Below are 17952 nucleotides of genomic sequence, written 5' to 3' on the forward strand. Positions count from 1 at the left end.
CTGCTGAAAGCACCTTAGTGCTTTGACAATACCGCCATGCGCCAAATAGTAACAGTTAATGAGCAAGGACACTGCAAACTAACCATACACAGTAACTTGGTCATAGAAACACTTAAAAAAAAGCCTAAAGTGAACCTTAAGCCACCTCCATATTCTGAGTTTACTTTTTTCTGTAAGAAAAAATGAATGGTAATGCATTCAGTTACAGGTCACTGTTATCCGTAGAGGACAAACTCCCTCTCCAGACTCACATGAAAAGTTCTGTACCTGGAACACCGGGCTCGCCTTTTTCTCCTTTTGCTCCTAGCTGTTTCGGATCAACTTTTCCAGGCGGACCTGGCAGGCCTGCTTCACCTTTGATGCCTTTCTGTCCTACTGGTCCAGGAGGCCCAGGTGGACCAGGTAGTCCATTATTACCTACAGTAGGTATAAACAACCAAAGGGAAAAACAATATAATCCTTAAGGCAGGCTAATATATTTGTAATGCTTTTTCTTACATGCTGAGGCCATGATTCATTCATGAAGTTGGAATTCACTAAATGATCAGTCAGTTTATGCAAGGTTCTCCACAGCATCTTAAGCCCTGGAACAAAGCTGAGTGAGCGGACTGTGGGGGGATGTCTGTATGCTGCAGTCTGTCAGCTCTGGCCAGCCCAGCTCAGAGGAAGGCGCTGTCTGTCTGACCCACATCCAGAGAGCTCACAGAGTCCCACCACACTGTGCCACTAGCACTGAGGAGTTGCAACAGGTACAGCAACTTTGGATTCACAGCCTCCTTGTTGTAGGGAGATGACTGGGTTTTTCTTTTACCAAACTCTTTCAAAATACATCTCCAACAAGGAGATGAAAAATGTAGATTGAATAGTTTCTCTATGATACCTATGAAGCTGATTCTGGATGACTCCATAACCCAAAGCTACCAATTTTCTTCTTACTACTGCTTAAAGCAGACTTTACAACAAACTTCAGAAATATTGCCCTACTTTAATGCCATCAATCCAAAGGTAGTGTTTTAAAAATAGTTAACATTTCATGATATCGATTAAAAAAAGAGTGACTGAATACTACGGCTTAAAACTGCAAAGCAATTCTGAACATCTGCAATGTCAGAAGAAGATAATCTAAGCAGATCCCAGTAATGAAGATCTAGATGTTAATGTTACAGAGCCTCTTTCCACAAAGGACATTGAAAACAGCATTCTGCATCCTCTTCAGGGGCAGATAAAACAAACATTACCTTTCAAGCCAGGCAGGCCACTTCTTCCAGGAGTTCCTGGAGGCCCTGGAGGACCAGGAGCTCCCATGACGCCCATCTCACCTTTGGCACCTAAATGCATTGAATCACCATTGTCATTCTGAACAAAAACTCAAAACATATCAGTACCTAACTTTTACTTCCCTGTATCTATTTGGTATTTATTAACCAGCACATGCATACAAAGCCTCTTTTAAGGGAATTACAAGCACTCAGTTCTTGTATAAATCTAAATCAGATAAAAAGATGCTTGAAAATTGTGCCAAATTATCCACAGTTAAGTCCTGGGAAGAAAATTTGCAGTGAACTGTTCTTTTTGGTAGAAAGCTTATTTATACCCCCAATAATTTTAGTTCCCTGGTTTGAAACATAAATACTTGTATGAAAGCAAACCTGGATTTATTGAAAGCCAAAAAGACAATTAGAACTACTATACTTCTACGCCGTCTAACTGAGGACAGAGATTCTCAAAAATCACTTTTGAGATTCCTATTTCAGAAGGGGAAACAGGCTGTCTTAACTGGATAGTCTAACACATAGATCAAGGAAATTAATATTTAAAATTATGTGTTGGATCCAATTGATAGCATTTGTAAATGTTTCCTTTAAACAAATTCTATTTCTAAATTGTAGTGGTAACTAGAAAAAAAGAATCACAAAATAAATTAGAAAAGTGACATAACAATGATAATCAAAGTCACATTTGAAAGTTAGGAAACAGAATATTGTGGGAAATATCTGGATCAAGTTACAAAGAAAAGGGGAGAGGTGATAAGGATTTTAATGCAACAAATATTGCTCTAATTTTTTTAAAAAGTATGAGATGTAATGCTTACATGTATCCAACTTTAAATGGATAGGATAAACACTGAAGCTCATTGAGCTGGCACGCCTGAGCATAAAGAGCATCCAGCTGTAACTACACTTTGGTCTTTGTCCACAGGTAAAAAAAGTGAACTTACCTGGAAATCCAGGTATTCCATCCCGGCCAGGTGGTCCAGGTGAACCCTGAGGCCCTGGGAGACCAGGGGGTCCTGGATAACCTGGGGTTCCTCGGTCACCTGGAGGACCAGGAACGTCGAAGCCTGGAGGACCCGGATCCCCTTTCTCTCCTGGAAGGCCCTGCAACCCTAGACAATGTTGTTAAGACACAATCTTTTAGCAAAAAGTAAGGCAAGGCTGAGATGTGTGTGTCTCTGGACATAGTACTGTAGGAATAGCTAAGTTTAATCTGCAGTCCATTCCTAGCACTGATGAAAACCCTGCAATTCTTCTAAAGCCATTTATTTTTTAATGGCTTCCACGTGTAAAAATGCCATATTTTCCTGAAAAGAACCATTATTAAAATTTTATCAAGTTGTAGCAAATGCAATTTAAAAAAAAAATCTCAAAAGGAAACAACAACTCTCTTCAACAATCCTTTAAGTCTGATTAATAAAACAAAAAGCCAAGATTGATTAGACTGGTTTGTATTGTAAAGTATTGAGATTCTTACAAGTATATTTCCATTAATGTTTTACTACATTCTAACATAACATCAGCTGAATATTTTTGAAGGATAGCGAAATTCTGCATTGCATTACATTTCCCTGAATGAAAAATATCAATTGTCAAAATACGCTTAAGATTGTTTAACACTAATGATACTGAGCTCGAGGCACTGCTGAAGCAAGCACACGGCTTGTTTCCCTCCAGTGCATTGTATCAGTGAAGATGCTCACTCTGGAAATGCAGCTAACAAAAAAGGATTATTTGTAAATTTGAAGCTAAGAAAAGGCTTTGGGTAAAGAAACCACAGTACCTGGGGAACCTGAGGTTCAAAAGCCAACGAGTTAGAGCTCATCGGGAAGTTGAGACAGGTAGCAGTAAGGAGTTGTAATAGTCGTTAAGTTAGGAAACAAAATAAAGCACATATGGATTAGAACAAAGAAAAAAATCTACCCTAAAGTTACTGAAAACAGATCTAAGTACAAAGAACACAACACTGATGCAGTTAAGAGAAACCAGACTGCAAGGAAACTTGGAGGTCTTTTTCAAAGTGCAGCCACCACCGTATGCAGAAACAAGAAATGCAGATATTTTCAAATACTGATGGTACATTTTAAAAATAAAATTATTTTCATTATCTCCTTGTCTAGTATTCTTCTCACAACTGGGGAAAATGAGCTTTTTCTGATCTGTTTCTTACATAAAACTGTCATGTTACATGCCGTACTGAGGTTCTAACACCACCATACCAAAACCTCATAAATAACTACAAGGCAGTATAACGCTGTAACTCTGTAATGGCAACCCCTGCTCTCAAATGCGGGAACAAGTTCAGGAGAGATGTCATGATGTGTTCTTTGCACACTAAAAAGGCAGATCAAGTTTTCTTGACTGCATAGGCTGTAGACTTCCATTTATTAAATAAGCATGCTCCTCTTTGGCAGTAGCTTATCACTGCATTAACAGCTTATCACTGCTTACTGGAACTGCTTACTGCAGAGAAAAAGCAGTTCTAGAGGGTGGACAGGGACTGCACATGCTCTGTGTTTAACGGGTCTCTATCAGCAAGTGGGGGAAAAAAAAGGAAAAATAATATATAACCCAGTAACAGCACAAACTCCACATCCAGAATGGTAAAGATACTTTTTCAAATAGAAGTTCATTCTAATTGAATTTCTGGTTCTCAAAAATGTAACTGTATCACAATTAGAACAATATAGACAACACACTAAGTTATAAAGTAATTTGTTACATATTCAAGAAAAGAATGTTGAGTTACTGCAAACTATTTGAAGAAATGGTGGTGCAGAGAAAGGAAATTCTGAACGGGGAAATCCTTTCAAGAATTTTCCAAATTACCTGAAAAACAGAGCCCCAGAAACTTTACCCTAATGTTGCATAAAGGAACAGAATCAAAACAGCTTAGTAAAACAAACAAGGGATGAGAGATCGGAATGTAAGGCATTCTGCACAAAGCAGAGAAATAGCAGAGCCAAGGGAAATAACAAGGACTTCTCAAGTGGGACCTTCAACCATGCACTAGATTTCAGAGCAACCATGCTGTTAGTAGCCACAATGATTAGTCAGTACAGACATGAAGAATGCAAATATAAGCATTTCAAATCCAGCAACTCTAGTAATAATTGTGCATTTGTCAAAATTGGTATTTTGCAGAATAAATCAGCAACCACATGAAATCAAATTCTGGCTAACACCAGATGAGATGTTACAGGAAGACAAAAGAACATGCATTGGATGAAACGTTCAAACCCATGCTAATACATCCTATCCCTACACCCCAAATACACCCACCCCTATGTTGCCTTCTGTTTCAGTTCAGCCTCAAGCACAACCATAGGTTCAGGACAGTATCACAGGTACAGTGAGCCAGGCAGAGGACCTGCCTGCTGTCTCAGGGAACGTTTGTGCACATTGTCCAGACCCCTTCTGTCCCTAGCTCTTAATTCTGGACGCACTCAAGGCTTGCTGGTGCAGTGACTCCACATTCCTTTCCCCACTGGGAAACTTGTGAAAAAATAAACATAACGTACACTTTATGCATTTAAAACTCAAACTGCATGGGTCTGCTTACGCAAGTGCTTCCCTACCTTCACATTAAGCACTTTGCTGAATCTCAGCTCCCAGTTCATAGGGATCTGAATATGATCAACCAATGTGTGACCCACAGTCTCGCAGCTGTCCATGAATTTTTCAGCATGCATTGCAAACAATGCCAATCCCAGTGCTGGCATACAAACACATTCAAAAAGTGTAGCTCACACACATGCAACGTCAACAGTCACACAGGCATGGCAAGAGCCAGATGGGTTTTGAAATGTGTCAGCAGCAGGCATGCTCAAGTCCACAGAGAATGTTCTCACTGTGGTGACCACCACACATTTGCAACATCAGGAGTTGGTGCACAGCAAGCCCATTCACTGAGTGATGGGGAAAAGGAATTTCCCTAAGCAAACTTTGTTAATAGAAGGACGTGCATGCATGCACACGGAGCCTTTGTACACAGAGATGGAACAAGATCATGTCTTCATCAGTCACCAGTCATTTCAGACAAAAGACAATCAAACTCCCCTCAAAGACATATTCCTAATTATCACTATCCTTAGATTCTACTTTGTCAATCTGCTTGAAACCTATCAGTACTCACAAAACTTGGTTTTACAGAAAAAAAGCATGTGAGGGAATTGGGAACCCCAGAACTCAGAGGTTTCTGAGTAAGAGAAATTCTAAAGCTCTTTTCCAGGTGTGCTTATGACAAGATGAATGTGTATGACCTCTTTTACTGACAGGCTTTTGTTAAAACAGTATCATGTCACTACTTGGAGAACATTCTACACTCTACAAAATAATGAACTACCAAGTTTGGAATACTCATGCTTTCTTCCTTTCCACATTAGCTGAGTTAAATTGTGTATCAACTTCCATTTGACAAAAAAAAAAAGTGCCTAGCTATGTCAGAGAGAACCTGAATTACCCCCTCGATTTTGCACTCACCATGCAAGTAGAGGGAGGACAAATAGCACTGTATAGGGGATTGAGTTTGTCTGCTTTTTTCCAAACCAGAAATTAATTTTCTAGATATTAATGTAAAAAAATAGTTTAAAAATACCTCTCACCCAGTGAATTGGGAATACAGTTTGGTAACCTAGAATACTGCTTTGTAATTTAAGAACCATCTTGCTATCTGAAAGCAATGTAATGCCAGCACAGTACAGGCAGATAAAGTCAGCTTTCCTCTTCTTCTGTATCCCCCAAACCTCTGCACTCATATTGCGCTCCCTTCTGTCTTGTCCTGAAGAATATCGTGAGAAACCCCTTTACAGAGATTTTGTCACTATCTGTACACAACACTTTCTAGAATTTCTGCCGAGGCTTCAAGCCTTCTCCAAAGAGGGCTTTTATACCCTTGAGGTCTAAGTTGTGCAAATGGCAGGGCTGAATGTAATTCCAATTCTGATTTCAGTAAAAAACATGATGTACCAAATCTTGCCCACTTGACTGGTGAGGCAGACAGTTAATAGACATGAAGTCTCTGTCTTTCCTTGCCTATCTGTTCAGTGGGACCTTCAGTGTCCTGTGTACCTGCTTGGTGTACGCCAGAAATAATCTAAGGGTACAATTCATGCAAATATTACCTGGGGGGCCAACAGGACCCGGAGGTCCTGGAGGTCCAGGTGGACCTTGTCCACCAATGCCAGGGATGCCTGGTGGGCCTGGGAGTCCTGGTGGTCCGCTTGGTCCAGGGTCACCTGAAAGAACAAAATAATTAAATAGTGAACTCCGTTCAGAGATACTTGCTTTCAGATGCAGAGTGCCTGCACATTGTACTCAAAATCTTGTCCTTGCATGCAAACACATATGGAACTGACACAGGAATAAACACACTTCAGAAGCTGTTTCTGAAAGCCAGAGATTTGTCCTCACTCTGTGTGGAATGCATGCAGTTTACATTTCTAAGCTACACAGAGACATGTTAATGCATCATAATCCACATCAGACTCAACAGACGCTCTCCAGCAAACCAGGCATGCTCTGTAGTTCACTCCAGACAAAGATTTAACAGCAGAAATTTTTGAATTGCTAACCCTCTGCGTGTTAAAGCACGGTGCATCTGAATGACAATTATTCTGCTGAAAAAGTTTTACCCCCACATTAACACAATTTGTCTTTAGAATACAGGCTTTGAGATACTGACCCACAGATTGGTATTTACTCCCTTGCTTGCTTGTCCTTTGAGAACACAAGTTTCCATTTACAAAGGTGTCTCTGATTTGGAAAAATGGACCCTAAAGTAATTGCTCTAAAGTCACCATGGTTTGTATTTAACTGTCATATGACTCCCTGCACATTAAATTTTTTAAAGTTCAACAGGGAACAGAAAAGGGGAGAATTCTCCATACCTTTGGGCCCTGGAGTTCCATCAAAACCGGCCCGTCCTGGGAGACCGGGGCTTCCTGGGAAGCCAGGATCACCTTTAGGTCCTTGAACTCCTTTTGTGCCTGGTGGTCCTGGAGGTCCAGGTGGTCCCGGAACTCCAAATCCACGATCTCCCTGTAACAAATTAACACATTTTAAAATGCTTTTCTAACTTTAGCCTCTGCTAAAAATGCAAAGAAAAAATACCCACCATCTTAGAGCTCAATTTCTTTTTTTCCTACCCCCACTCAAACCTCAGGTACAGAATGTGACTTCCCTACCATCAAAAGCTGACAACAAGAGGTGAAATCCTCCCCACCAATGCAGAAGGAACAGCTAAGAAAGTGAAGCTTTACATTAAATAAGCAAACACTGACCTTCTGTCCTGGGAAACCAGGTGGTCCAGGAGGTCCATCTAGACCAGGCCGACCTGGAGTTCCTGGAGCTCCAGGAGGGCCTGGAGTCCCTGGGAAACCTACACATGACACGGAGGTTAGAGCAGCAGAGGAGAGGACACCAAAGAGCATTAGAACAACTCTTCCAGAAATGCTTAGAGCCCATGAAAAGTAATGTCTGAAAAGAGGTTCTGTGCTAGCTCAAGCATACTTGAGGGTTAAGTGTTTGGCTGAGACAACTTTTGAGTATACTGCCTTTGCCACAGAGAATCTCTTGGACTCCTCTCAGAGGAGGGCATTCCCCATACTGTGGGAACATTACAAACATTAACATCTTGAGGTAGCATTCGGAGACCATTTATTGATTAAAGCTTAAACATTCCACATTTCCCACAGTTTTACCCATGTGCTTTTGTGTCCTTCATTTACTGGAAAATGTAAGCTACCATGAAGGAACAATACAGTGAACAGAGGAATAACAGCTCAGTAGGTTTTTTTTTTCCTGATACTTCTGAAACTATTACACAGATGTAAAAATGCAAGACAGACCTTTTTTAAAGGATTCTAGAGACAGAAATCAACTTACTAGGAAAAAGCAAAGAGACCCAACCCTCTATATCCCCTCTTCCAGTCAGTACAATACAGTAACATGGCTGTAAACATACCTTTTGGGCCTGGTGGACCTGGAAGTCCAATGCCAGGAATACCCGGGTCTCCCTTTGCACCTGGGATGCCTGGTAAGCCACGCTGACCTGGCTGACCAGGATCTCCTGTAAAAAGAAAATCAACATAGTTACCAAGAATCAGTCAGAATAAAATGGTCTTGAAATTCCCTGGGTATCTTAGTTGCTGCTTTACCTGGAAGACCTGGGTCACCGCTTCTTCCTGGAGGACCAGGGGGACCAGGAACTCCTGGTTCTGTAATAGTCTGGCCAGGGTCACCTTTTGGACCTAAAATCAAAAAGAATAAATACATATCACTCAGTAGGAGTTTCTTTGTTTTTCTTTGAACAGAAAAATATGCCAGCCATATCCCAAGGTTACGAAGAACTTAAACACCAGCAACACTTTACCCAATAGGCTATCCACCCCTGAGCCCCATACAGCACTTAGAGGCTTTGAAGCATGGTTTAGTGTTAAGACAGTTTTTTTGAAATGATTTTTTTTTTTAGCTTCCTCCTAGGGTACTATCATGTGAATAGTATTTTCCACAGCTGACACAAGCACAGCTTGATCAGGATCTGTGTGTAGCTGACAAGAAAGTAACAAAAGCAAACTTCTTCAAAGCAAACCCTTGTTTTCAAAAACTGTTGTAGTTACAATATTATTAAGCACAGGCCAGACGGTAGTTACAATGCATTCCCACTATAGTCAGTTGAGAAGGAGAAGCTTCTCTAGAGGCCAGAGTAGCAGGGAGAGTCATGTGTCTATAGTAACACAGCACAAATTCTTCCCACTTCGCGATTCTGTGATGACCTTCAGTATCTTATGACACCTTTGAGAAAAGCTTAAAAGAAAAATTTTATTCTGAGAACTATCTGGAGCAAAAGGGAAAAACTTGATTTTACAGCTTTTGTTCAATAGCACACAGAGCCCAACTCACCAGGAACTCCAGGAGGCCCTGGACGGCCTGATACACCTTGGATGCCCTTTTCACCAGGTGAACCTTGTGGACCAAAACCAGGAGGTCCAGGAAGTCCTTTGTCTCCAGGAGGACCTGGTATTCCTGGATCACCTGGAATACCCATTTCTCCTTTGAATGCAACACTGCCCTGAAAAAAGGAAGAGCAGGATGGAAAAGAGGAACATGTATTTACTAGCAAAGGAGTAAAGTGTTCCATTGCTTCTATTTTGAAATTCTTTGGCAAATGCATCCAGGACTTCCCAAAACATCTGTCCAATCAAAGACAGCATAAAATGGAACTCACAGGTTCCCCCTTAGGGCCAGGTAGACCTGGCAGTCCATCTCGTCCAGGAGTGCCATCTAAGCCAGGAAGACCTGGAGGTCCTGGGAAGCCAGGTTCTCCTTTGTCACCTTTCATTCTTGGAGAAGTCAGGACATCCCCTGGGTCTCCTTTAGGACCAGGTCTCCCAGGAGCGCCTGGGGGCCCCGGAAATCCCTGAAGGGGAAGAAAAAAAAATAATTTTATTTTTTCTTTCACTTTCTTTCTGAGTTTGGCATAATATAAGAATTATGCATTCAAGCTAGTTATGGACAAAAAAAAGAAGTATTAGACAAGAATTCATATCTATTGTGCACAGATCTACCAAACACGCAAGACAAATGAGACACTGTTTTTCCAGCAGAACATAACACCACCACTTACTGGTGGCCCTACAAGGCCAGTTAATCCAGGAAGCCCCTTTTCACCTTTTGGTCCAGGAAAACCAGGAGAACCTGAGTAGTGCAGAAAAACAAAAGAAAACCACAAAACTGTAGAAGCTGTAAATATCAAGCATACTGTTTGCATAAGATAATAGTGAAGTTGTTTTAAAACCAGGCAAGGTTTAGTCTGGTTTTTTTTGAAAAGCTTGTTTTTATTTAAGCAGAACAAGATTTGCATCTCTAGGTTAAATTACTAGTGTCAAAAAATATCACACTTTAAAAGCTCCAGCTGCTTTATCATTTCAGGAATAGCAAGTAGTAGAAGTTAATTTCTCTCTTTCAGCTAAATCTATAGCAGACCATAAACCTTCAATACAAAGAAGGCTTGCAAGTCTGTCTTTGACCAGAGAATTTTTTTTTTTTAAAGACTAGATTTTCAAAAAACGAGTGACCATTTTACACATATCCAGCCTGTTTCTTCCTAACACTTCCCAACTGTGCAAAATAGGACATGCACCAACTATACACTGGAGTTGGCAACCCTGCATCTGAATTTGTACACAATACACAGATACATCATTAGCATTATACACAGATACTCAGATCCCAAAGTGACTTTATAGAATACATTAAACAAAATAGTGAAGACTTACCTGGACTACCCGGAGGTCCTGGTGGTCCTCTCTCACCAGGAGGCCCAGTTATTCCAGTTCCTATGCAATTGAAGCATGTGTCTCCTTGATCACCTAAAAAGATTTTTGAAAAAAGCATACTTGAACATCAGATCTTAGAAAACACTAAAAGAATTCAGCACAACAGCAATTGTTTTCTTGCTACTGATCTATAATACTAAGTCCAAAATGACTACTTTATGTAACAATACAATTGCTTAAATATTAGCAGCCTTCCCCAATGAAAGCCAAACTGAAACTTTTTGGTCGCTGGGAGTCAGACAGCCAGTTCCAGATATGATCAGAATTTATTTAGGACAGTGCAAAATAAATTAAAACAAAAAAATGCTTTAAATAATAAAAAGTAAAACTGTGGACTTTTCTTCTTAGCAAAAGAGTCCTCTTCTAAAGTAGGTACTTGACACTTCAAACTACAACTCTAAAACACATATCAAAATCCCAAACTTTAATTAAACTCCAAGAGTGCAAAATAAATATTGGCAATGTTTCATTGACTTGATAATAGGCTAAACTTCTTTCATTTAAAAAAAAAATTGTTTCAAGAAGCTTAGGAATTTCCTTCACATATAGACTTTTCTGACATTAGTCAATGTAGTATTTAACCACTTAATTTAGGGTAAATTAATTAACCTTTACAATCTCCATGAGAAAAACTACTTCTGTTTGAAAGGAGTACAAAATTAAGTGAGATGTTCAAAGTCATCTAGGATGTCCATGGTTGAGCTAGGAAAAGATTCTCACTTACCCGTATCAGCATCCTCATTGCAAGGTTGTCTTTTTGGAAACAAGGATACACATTAAAGATTTCTTTCTTTTGCTTACCAAACAAACAAACTCATTGTAGATTGACCAACTCAAATCAGCAATCTTGCAATTATAATTTCAATGTTGCTTTCCATAAAAAATGTCAAATTTATTTATGAAGCAAGTATAAAACTTTTTGACGTAGAGTTGGCAACTGTTGTTACAAAGCACTTAGTTTCTGTCTGCCTGGGAGGTACTCATAAACCTGAGGTTCCATTTTATTTTAATCATGATCCATGCTAGGCCCTAGCATTGGTTGTATCCTCAGTCACTTTGAGATTCCTGTGCTTTAACACTAAATGAGGGACTATCCTACGCCCCCAAAAAACAACTTTTTAACTTAGAAACAGAAAACATCTGCACTCAATCTCACCAGGAAGAAACACTGTTTATCTTTATTTAATGCAGGCTTTTCACTGTTTAACAAGCTTTACCAAAAAGAGAAAAAGCAAGATAGCCATGACACTGCACCTTTTTGGCCTCGCTCCCCTGTAAAGCCTTGTTGTCCCGGAATTCCTGGAGGACCTGGCGGCCCCTGCTCACATAACCCTTCACCTAAGGAGAATCAGGAGAGGTTTAATGATCAATTTGTGTTAGACTGACAGCTGCACTGAATACATGTATCAGTACAAAAATGTACTTCCTAGTATTTGTGTGGATATTCTGATATACCCACACAATCACAGACCAAACATTTTGGCAGTTCAGACAGAGAAATACTAATGAAAACCCACCAATGTAATCCAAACTCAAAAGGAAACAATCGGTGATACTGCACAACAATCATCAGCTCTCTTTCACAACCTCAGCTACCTCCCACTACTTCCCACAGCCTACACACTTCCATCTCTACACTACATTCTGCTATTCAGCCTCATATCATAAAAGTGTGTGCATGAAATATTGTCAGAGTGAGGGGACTTAAGATGCCAATGCCATCTAGACACTAAATTCTTCCCTGAACTGTGTTAGCCTCTCTCCACTACAGCTTTCCTGTTCTCATATTCCATCTCCCATTCCCTACCTCCTTTACACCAAAAAGGAGCTAAGAGTCTTTATCCAAAGTGTCTGCTCCCAAGCTAATTTCATGTGGCCTGCACACTAGAATAGTTATAAAATTAAACTGGAATTATGTGAAAAATTACTCTTTTGACTGTCCTTATACCCCACCTCTTAGTAGAAAGTATTCCCTCCAAGCATCTATTAGATCATATCACGAAAGCTAAGTTTATGTAAGACAGTATCAAAGTGCTTTATGCACAAATTTTAATGTAACTTCCATTAGTTGGATTAAATAGAATGTAACATAAACTGGGAAAATACTTAATTTTGTACAGCTGGGACAAATATGCTTGGCCCTGGAGGACTGTCATTATTGTGTGAATTAGCACAAATGTCCCTCAAGTCTGACAAGATTTCTTCTCCTCCAGTCTACCTGAATCTCACAGATAAGTCACAGCCACACTTGAGGTAGAAAGAGGCATGATGAAACCAGACTGCAGCTCACTCCATTGAATACCCAAACTCTTTAATTGTCCTTAAGGCTAGAGTTTTCCTACAAATATCCTGATTTGCAATGGGAGCATCTTGGAGAATGTATACAAATAGCTTGGAACTTCATGGGCTTCAGCTGCTGACAAACTACATCTTTGGATGTAGAATTAAAAAAAAAAAAAAAAGAAAAAAGGAAAAAAGAAAAAGAAAGAAAGAAAGAAAGAATGAATGTCAAAGCTGTTCAGTCTCTTCTACTTGCTGTCTATGTGGTCATCACTTACCAGGAGGAATAGATGGTGCAGGTGGCCCTGGGGGACCTGGTGGTCCTGGAGGTCCTCGTGGTCCATCAGGTCCTGGTTGCCCAGGAATAGAAACACCAGGTAAACCTGGATCTCCCTTTTGTCCTCTCTCACCAGGTAAGCCAGGTGGGCCAGGAGGTCCAACAGTAGTGATCCCTAAGATGGGAAAAAATTAGTTCTTTGACATCTCAAAGGTTTAAATCACTTTTCTGCAAGGATGACAATGATATAAACCAAATAACATGCTACAGGTAAGACGGTGTCTTTCCATGGAAGTACTTTGTAACATTTCTTTTATGGAATCAAACTACACATTGATGTGCAACGTTAGACATATGCACATTTTGCATTTTCAGAGATTTTTGTTGGAAAAAATTGACCTGAGACTCAACAACTAAAGTTTATGAAGTAAAAAAAAATAAAATAGGACTAATGAAAGGAAGTACTGATGGAAAAAAGAACATTTACAAGCTGTAACATTAGAATCATAACATTCTTCTCTGTGCATATATAAGGCAAATACAGATGTCACTGCTCACTCCCACTGTAGACTCAGATCATCTCCTCATTTAGTATTGGCCAATGTACAGCAGAGACCAGCTCTGAAGGCCAGGTACCAGTCTTCTGGTACACGATACGTTCTCTGTATAAGACGACGGATAATGTATGTCATAGGTAGGCAATATGAGATAAATTACCCCTAAAACAGTTAAGCTAGTATCTGTCTGACAGCCTGGACGATTAGCATCCTCTGTTCACCACAGAAGGGGCAATGAATGTTCAGAATTCCTCATATTATCCCCCTAAGCTAAGGACCACTCTTCAAGCTCAAAGGTAGCTCTAAATACTTCTACCTTCACTTTCTGCTCAGTCTATCTGTCAAAAGGTGTGTGAAAAGACTGAGAAGCTAAATATCCATTCAGACAATTGAGCATATGACTTATTTTAATGCTTGCATTCTTACCTGGAGAACCTGGCAAGCCAGGAGGGCCTGGTCTGCCAGAGAATCCACGCTCCCCTTTGGCTCCTGGAAGTCCTGGCAATCCTTTGCTACCTTTTGGTCCCACTGCTGCATCAATGCCTGGTCTTGAAATGACCTGCAAATGTTTCATGTTCATGTGGAACAACTTGCCAAGAAAAGCATAATTGGAACAGTAAAGAGATGTGAGGTAGGAAAAGTTCAACATACTTTGAACCTTACACCAACGACAAAATGCTTTTCCTGCTCCACTGCATTACCAGGTAAAATTCCAGCAAAGAGCAGTCCCCAACAGCAAGCACTTTTACTGCAAGCCAGCATGGTTAGAACAAGGTTCAGTGAAGCTGACTCAATTCCTTCTGGTCTGAGGTTATAGCCTAGCCTTATGTTTGTAACCTAGCAAATCCTAGAGCACAGAATCTAAACCTGAAAGAGGGAAACAATCATTTCTATTACTGAATAGATGAAAACTTTACTGGTTCTGTTATTATCTGGAGATGGGACTCTCAGTCACCCAAGAACTATGATGAGACAACATCGTCAAACAAATGCAGAAAGAAATTAAAGGATCAGCAACTTACAATTCCAGGAGGACCAGGGGGACCAATGTCACCTTTTTCACCCTATCAACAAAATTAAGAGCATTTTTTATACTGTGCATTACTACACAAGAAAGCTAGTGCAAGTATTCCTCAACACTGTAACAACATAGGCATTGCAATTACTACTCAGCCAGAACTGAACTCAGTGATGGCAGATTTTCAAGCTGCTGTAGCAATAATGACAAAAAGCCTGGCATACCTTTTCACCGTCCCTTCCTGGAACACCATTCATTCCAGGTCCACCGGGTAAACCCTTCAAGAAAAGAGAAGGATAATCACACTCAGATCTTCTCCATATCAGAAGAAAAGCTTATAAGGATTCTGCTTAGATTAGAAATGTATGAGGTACTCACATCCCTACCAGGCTGGCCAGGTTCTCCATCTTTGCCAGGCTTTCCCTTCAAAGACATAAACATGCATTGAAATAAAATGCTTCAGTAGTGAAGAACTCTTATGGAAATAGTTGTACTTATTTCCCATTTTTCATTAAACCAATCCTTCTCTAGAATGTAATCCTTGTGATAAATACCTCAAAGATACCAACCAAGTACAATCAATGGAGTTACCTAAACCGAGGTTTTAATTTTGAAAATCAGAGCACAAAAACATGACAAGTCTCAATGAAATGTTGTGTAAATACAGGACAAAATGACCTCCAGTTAACTATTGCTGATTCATTGTGTTTAATAACTCCCTTTATTTTAACACTAGAGAAATCCTTTATTTGGAAAACTGATTCTAACTGTCTAAGCAGTAGAATATTATATTTAATTAGGAAATTAATATAATGTGACGAGTGAAATTAAATGCAAACATTTTTGTGTTTGAATTTTAACTCCCCTTTAAATCAAATGCAATTTTCTGAAGAATGGTATCAACAAAAATACAAAGTGCAATTCTTCTCAAAAAAGTGACTTCTAAAAACCATTTAACCTTGCTGAATAGATTCGCCACTGCTACAATAAAAGTAACGCAAGCCATGCTTTAGTCCAGACCATTCACTGGGCAAGACAAATAGAACTCCATTGTTAGCATTACAGAAGCAGTATGTATGTGGGACATCTACTGGAACATAATTAGAATAGGTGGTTAAGTTTCAGCACAGTGACAACATCAACTCTCAATCACCGAGAAGTTGATAAGACTTGACAGATACAGTGTATTAGAGTACAATGTGATTCGTCAAGTCTTGATAATGAGCGATGAGTTCTGATTCTCAAAAATGAGGTTTTAAGATTTCCTGTGAATTTGCAGAACTACCTGTTTGATTACATACACTGACATTTTTATGAGTATATCTGAAATGGGTTTGAGCCACACAGAATCATATGGAGCCCTAAAAGGCAGCTTTAGAGTAACTTAATAGCAAAACTGAACTTTAAGTATGCCATATGCCCAAATTCAGAGAAATAAAAACAAACAAAACTATTGGTAAACAAGCTTTTGGCAAAAGACATCTGCCATAATCCCTCAGGACTTTTATACTTTCAGATCTTTGCAAATTTATGTGGTTCCCATTTCTCTTTTGCAGAGAGAAGCAACTTGGAAAATACAATTCAAAACCCACTCTAAAGTAATGAGAATTTTGGTTTTGTAAATCTGCCTCATTTGTTATGCTCCTCGAAGAAGGCAAATCAAAGCCCTCCTATAAATCTCAGCAACTAAGAAGGATTCTATCTAGAATACCAAACATTTGTTTCCATTGTATTTATTTCCTACGGAAATTGGAAAACCTATTACCAACATGTTTCTAAACAGTGTTTACATATTGTCCAATTACCCTGAGCAAGATTTGTGTCCTGGCTTTCAAAGGGGCCCATTATGTTGATGAACCTATGGGTTTAGTAGCTACGAAAGTGAAAATATGGAATGCTTTGAGCTGGAAGTAGCTTGTCTTTTCTTTGTCAGTCCAGACCATGTTATTTTCATCCTATTTCTTAGCACATCTATGATCTTCCTCAGCTTTTCTGAGCTGTGATATTCAAGTAAATTTAAATTCCAGAATGAATTTGAGTCTATAAAGGAACAAACTGACTCATGCTATCCCCAGATGCAGCTGTCCTGACCCGTCTCCTTTCCAGATAGTACATAAACTGAAGTAGTCTCTTGGGAAGTGACAGACTTTTGGTCTTAGTGCAGTGTTCAGAGGCTTGCTTTTGACTCATGTCACAAGTAAGCCCACTGAGAATGAGTTTACATAGACCAACTCAAATATATACCCAATGTCATGCTGCTTGGCAACCCAGTACACAGCAAACTGAATGGAGACCCTCTCTAAAAAGAAACAGAAAACTGCTGCTTCAGTCAAGCAGTCCAACAACTCTGAAGAAGGTTTCCACATGTAACCAGATAACATTATTCAAATTAGTTTCTCCTGACCCCAAAACTAAGATCTACACGTAGATAATTCTATCAGAAAGCACCAGGAGATCCATAGCTAGAAGCGCTTTCATGAACCAGATGCGTCACCTATGAGTTTGCCAGGTTATGGGAGGGGGGAAAAAAAAAAAGAAAAAAAAAAAGAAGAAGTCGCTTACCCAGAGGCTGATGGCCCCACCTGAATTCAACATTTGCTTAATTCTCAAAGATAACACTGATTGGAAAGATAAATGTGTGGTTAAACAGACTACTTACTCTTTTGCCTGGTTCTCCTTGCTCACCTTTTTCACCTTTTACGCCACCGGGAAGACCCTGGACACACAAACGTCATCTTAAACTGAGCCCACAAGCCAGAGTAGAATGAATTTACAACTCTGATACAGATGCAACAAAAAAGAACTAAAGAGAACTACTCACAGGAGGGCCTTGTGGCCCAGGAAGTCCTGGTGGACCTGGATCACCTGGAATACCCTGTCAAGCATGGGCAAAGAAAAAGAACATTGAAGTCTCCATCACTCCCTTGTAGCTCAGTTGATTTTTTTAAAAATAGAATCTTTTTTTTGGCTGTGATTTAGATTTCTAAGTACTATGAACAGTAAAGAATAATATATATTATTTCTTTGTGTGGAACTTCAACTACATCCATAAATTTTATTAACTGCTCATCCTGTTTATTTAGATGATTCACTCCACTAAGACACAACTGCTTCCTGCGTGCACTGCAGTAGCTGGTTTGGTGGACTGCAGCTGCTATACAATAACAAAAAGATGGAAGAAAAAAAGGAAAGAAAGAATAAATGCCAG

General features: G+C 39.7%; 1 protein-coding gene across 1 annotated transcript in view; it reads right to left on the reverse strand.

Annotated features, from left to right (window-relative positions):
* Nucleotides 1-17952, reverse strand: part of COL4A5 (collagen, type IV, alpha 5) — a 57939-nt gene that overhangs the window by 20958 nt on the left and 19029 nt on the right. Inside the window, exons 13-32 of the mRNA XM_010088158.1 lie at nucleotides 17566-17619; nucleotides 17404-17460; nucleotides 15123-15167; nucleotides 14969-15022; nucleotides 14749-14790; nucleotides 14153-14285; nucleotides 13171-13344; nucleotides 11867-11950; nucleotides 10553-10645; nucleotides 9901-9971; nucleotides 9502-9693; nucleotides 9177-9345; nucleotides 8432-8524; nucleotides 8239-8343; nucleotides 7556-7653; nucleotides 7163-7313; nucleotides 6398-6511; nucleotides 2219-2386; nucleotides 1239-1328; nucleotides 268-417 (exon numbers count right to left, since the gene is read on the reverse strand). Of these exons, the coding sequence (XP_010086460.1) occupies nucleotides 268-417; nucleotides 1239-1328; nucleotides 2219-2386; nucleotides 6398-6511; nucleotides 7163-7313; nucleotides 7556-7653; nucleotides 8239-8343; nucleotides 8432-8524; nucleotides 9177-9345; nucleotides 9502-9693; nucleotides 9901-9971; nucleotides 10553-10645; nucleotides 11867-11950; nucleotides 13171-13344; nucleotides 14153-14285; nucleotides 14749-14790; nucleotides 14969-15022; nucleotides 15123-15167; nucleotides 17404-17460; nucleotides 17566-17619 (2137 nt within the window). The remainder of the gene's footprint in view (nucleotides 1-267; nucleotides 418-1238; nucleotides 1329-2218; nucleotides 2387-6397; nucleotides 6512-7162; nucleotides 7314-7555; nucleotides 7654-8238; nucleotides 8344-8431; nucleotides 8525-9176; nucleotides 9346-9501; nucleotides 9694-9900; nucleotides 9972-10552; nucleotides 10646-11866; nucleotides 11951-13170; nucleotides 13345-14152; nucleotides 14286-14748; nucleotides 14791-14968; nucleotides 15023-15122; nucleotides 15168-17403; nucleotides 17461-17565; nucleotides 17620-17952) is intronic.

This window comes from Pterocles gutturalis, unplaced genomic scaffold, assembly GCF_000699245.1.
Source record: "Pterocles gutturalis isolate BGI_N339 unplaced genomic scaffold, ASM69924v1 scaffold2282, whole genome shotgun sequence".
NCBI lineage: Eukaryota > Metazoa > Chordata > Aves > Pterocliformes > Pteroclidae > Pterocles > Pterocles gutturalis.